The sequence below is a fragment of the Austrofundulus limnaeus genome, unplaced genomic scaffold, assembly GCF_001266775.1.
Source record: "Austrofundulus limnaeus strain Quisiro unplaced genomic scaffold, Austrofundulus_limnaeus-1.0 Scaffold40, whole genome shotgun sequence".
Lineage (NCBI taxonomy): Eukaryota > Metazoa > Chordata > Actinopteri > Cyprinodontiformes > Rivulidae > Austrofundulus > Austrofundulus limnaeus.
In genome coordinates this window covers 506,498-510,113 of record NW_013952442.1, presented here as the reverse complement: position 1 = coordinate 510,113, position 3,616 = coordinate 506,498, and the positions used below count along the sequence as shown (strand labels likewise).

At 39.8% G+C, this 3,616-nt stretch overlaps 1 protein-coding gene across 3 annotated transcripts in view; it reads left to right on the top strand.

The window, feature by feature from the left end:
- Positions 1-868: 868 nt before the first annotated feature.
- Positions 869-3,616, top strand: part of adamts13 (ADAM metallopeptidase with thrombospondin type 1 motif, 13) — a 14,375-nt gene continuing 11,627 nt past the window's right edge. The window contains exons 1-6 of one of the 3 annotated variants that reach the window (XM_014007162.1): positions 869-1,031; positions 1,245-1,311; positions 1,439-1,572; positions 1,860-1,943; positions 2,363-2,487; positions 2,564-2,710. In XM_014007162.1, coding sequence (XP_013862616.1) covers positions 954-1,031; positions 1,245-1,311; positions 1,439-1,572; positions 1,860-1,943; positions 2,363-2,487; positions 2,564-2,710 — 635 coding nt within the window. In that variant the 5' untranslated portion in view covers positions 869-953. Of the gene's footprint in view, positions 1,032-1,244; positions 1,318-1,438; positions 1,573-1,859; positions 1,944-2,362; positions 2,488-2,563; positions 2,711-3,616 lie in introns of those variants that run through there. The other 2 variants (XM_014007161.1, XM_014007163.1) reach the window with 2 other exon arrangements.

Sequence of the window (3,616 nt, the reverse complement as noted above, 5' to 3'; positions counted from 1 at the left end):
TGTTTCAGCCTTCATGGGGAAAAGGCATTTTATCAGCATCAAAAAGGATGTTTTTTAAAGTTCCAGAGCTAATTTAAACTTTGAGTGTGATCCTTGTGTTTTTGTGTACAAAACACAACCTTTTGAAAACAATAATGTCATACATCTCCTCCGCCTCTCTTTTAGCCCACAACTAAATAATGTTTTCTTATTTTGTTGCGTTTACATTTCATAGCCATGTGTGAGCGTTATACTCATGCTCCACACCTTGTTTCCTGTTTTTGATGGATTTTAATGAAGGTGTTGGGCCCAATGTACACCAACAACCACACTTGTTTCCTCTGACACAAAAGCTTTTTGAATCCAGATTTCAGAGCAGAGATAAATCACAGCCAGTTGTAATAACTTCAATTTGGTTTTATTGTTTCCATTATGAATCCTACTAGGAAAATTAGCAGTGTTTTAATGCCTTTCATGAGCTAAAGAGCTGTTCTTTTCCCCTCTTACACTCTTATGGAGAGGTCTGCATTGCTTCTCTCCTATTGCAATTATAGTCATATTTTTTGTTCAGTTCAGGTTCATGTCTGCCCTCTACTGGTGACAACAACACTTTGAAATGTATGTCAATGAAGACCGAATCTGGCAGCAATAATAATAATAATAATAATAATAATAAATATTAGGAATATGAATTTATATTTTTTATGCAAAGCAAAATAATGAACACATACAGTAATGTACACATATTAGTCAGTGCAAATATAAAAAACAAGCCAACTAATGAGATGTGTCCTCTTGATCTCAGAAAAAAAAGAAAAAAAGGGAAAAAAAACCGATGACACACATCAACTTTGTCCCTACTGTTTGCAGAGACATGTTACTCATACACTCATGGCCGTGTTCTGTCCTGCGTGAATCTGAGGGTCACACCGGTGTCAAAGCAGAGCAGGTAAACACGCGGAAAGAGTAAAAATATGGTTTTCGTCGCTCCACTGTGTCTACTGCTCCTGCTGCCTGGCTTCAGTCCTTTAATGGGAGATCCACAGAATGAGGTAGGTGGAAAACTGCAGGCCTGCAGAAGCCGATTTTACTGTTCGTGACTCTGACAAAGTGCAATGAACCCTTCAACTTTAAACCGCTTTAACAGCCTGGGAGTTTTCATGTCATTCAGATTTGGCCCACTTGTCTAAAATTAGTCTTAAAATAAAAATAAAAAAACAGTGCTGGTGGGTTTTAACTAAACTAACGCTGTTTGGTTCCTACAGAAGCTTGATGATCTCTACGTTACCCCAGTAGATTTGATCTCTTCAGGATCCTCTGCTGACACTACAGGTGTGTGTGAGTGGTATCATGAGAACACATGACATGATGGAATAAGAACATTTTATAAAAGACCATTATGTAGTGCTTGTTGAGTTGTCTTAAAGCAGTAATGGTTGTGTGTTCATTTTACCCGTAGTAAGCAGTCGCCTGCGTCGCTCCGCTCTGCCCCCTGATATTTCTCACCTGGAACTGATGGTGGTGGTGGGACCTGATGTCCAGCAGGTCCACAAGCAGGACACAGACAGATACATCCTCACTAATCTCAATATTGTAAGTACGGGCACAAACTTACAGAAAAAAAAGTATCTTAATATGAGCAATTTAATAACTAGTGGATGTAGGGCAAACTATGTATGGAAACAGCTTGAAGGAGTGATCAATAAATAATGAAAGACTAGAAAAAATGCTTATTGAGAAAAATCTGTTTAGATCTTGTGGAATTTATAGTGAAATGTTCTCTCACTCGCTCTGCAGGGTCCTGCAGTACTTTAGCCCAATCACTCTCTTTCAGCAGAATGAAATGTAACAATCGCATCTATATTCTTACATTTTCTCAGGCCTCTGAGCTGCTGAGAGACGTGTCTCTGGGGGCCAACCTGAGGGTGCACCTGGTTCGCATGGTCATCCTGTCGGAACCTGAAGTGAGAGGTTACAAATTAATGATTAAGAACAGTAAAACATTAATTAAAGGGGGTGTGGGTATTATTCAAAATATGCTTTTTTGAGCTTTATATTATGTTATGATGTCATTCTCTCATCAAAAACATACTCAGAATTTTGCTTTGACTCATTTATTTATGTTTGAGAAATCCTTGAATCTCCTGCGGTAGACATGTGGAGCTGCCTAAATGCTTGCTGGTACAAAGCACCGCCTATTTGTACATAGCTCCTCCCTGAATTTATTTTTGATATATACAGCATTTTCATAACAGCAGAAGGTAGTGTAGTTACTTGATTGTGATTTAGAATTGAACTATATGCCCAGAAAATACTGCTGTGACATCAGAAGATGCTCAGTTTCTGTTTATTGCCTTACATTTTACCATGCCACTTCCTCCAGCCAGAGATCCAAATGTCCTCCAACATCATATCTTCCCTCAGAAGTGTGTGTGACTGGGGTCGAAGGATCAACCCCTCCAACGACACGGATCCGCTGCATGCCGATCTCCTGCTGTATATTACAAGGTGAAGAAGCTGCATGATAGATTGTTAACGACATAGATTATGTTCTGACAAAGTGAAATGGTATAACCACCATCAGGTTTGACCTGGAGCTGCCTGATGGGAACAGGCAGGTCAGAGGAGTAACGCAGCTAGGAGGGGTTTGCTCTAGTGATTGGAGCTGTGTGATTACAGAGGACACAGGCTTTGACCTGGGCATCACCATTGCTCACGAACTTGGCCACAGGTAAAACCATTTGTTATGGCTTCTGTTTAATTGTTTGCTACAAGTCTCTAAATGCTTATTCTTATTACTTCTAATGTAACAAATTTGTGTTAAATTCAGAGGTTTGTGATTAATTCTTATGTTTTCCTAATTTAAAATTAGAGTATACAGTATATCAGGTCTTTTCAACTAAATTGATCAGTGGTCCACAATTACTCAAAGACAGCAGAATAAGTAGCCTGGTTAAAACAAGCCCCTTGTCCTTCACTTTGCTTCCTACAGAGGGTCTGGACTCTTGGAGGCGTGGCCTCTGTTGAAGTTTAATATGATTGGCTCTGTTGGCCGTGACATACTGTATGTGTGCCAGCTCCACTGTGAAGGAGGCTAAGACATTAACCGGAAATTGCGCTGTAAACAACCCTACCAAATAGAAAGAAGCACTGAGCCGAATGAGACGACTGTAAATGATGCTGCAGGCTTTGTCAGGCAAATTTAATTTCATTTGGAAGCCTTATCAACACAGACTGGCTTCATTCACTTCCTCCACTGCAGTATGCTAAACTCATAAGCAGACACTGCAGAAAATCCACATTGTTCAAAACTCTTCCTTCTGTTTGCTGATTGGCTCAGGTAAAATTCTACCACAGAAATCCTTCTCTATGGGAGAAGTCCCAGATGAAGCAGTGAAGGGAAACTAGAATTGAGCGGAACTACGTAGGAGGGCAAGGGCCAGGCTACAGCACAGTATTATTATTTTTAAATGTGTTCAATTTTGGCATTGCATCATAAATAAAAAAAGTAAATAGATTTTTATATTAAATTAAGTGAAAAAATAAATTGGAACACCCTGCAATCATGTAATGGAAGTCACCCACTGGCTGGATGTGGCCTGTGGGCCGCCAGTTGAATAGCCCTGGTGTGTGTGTG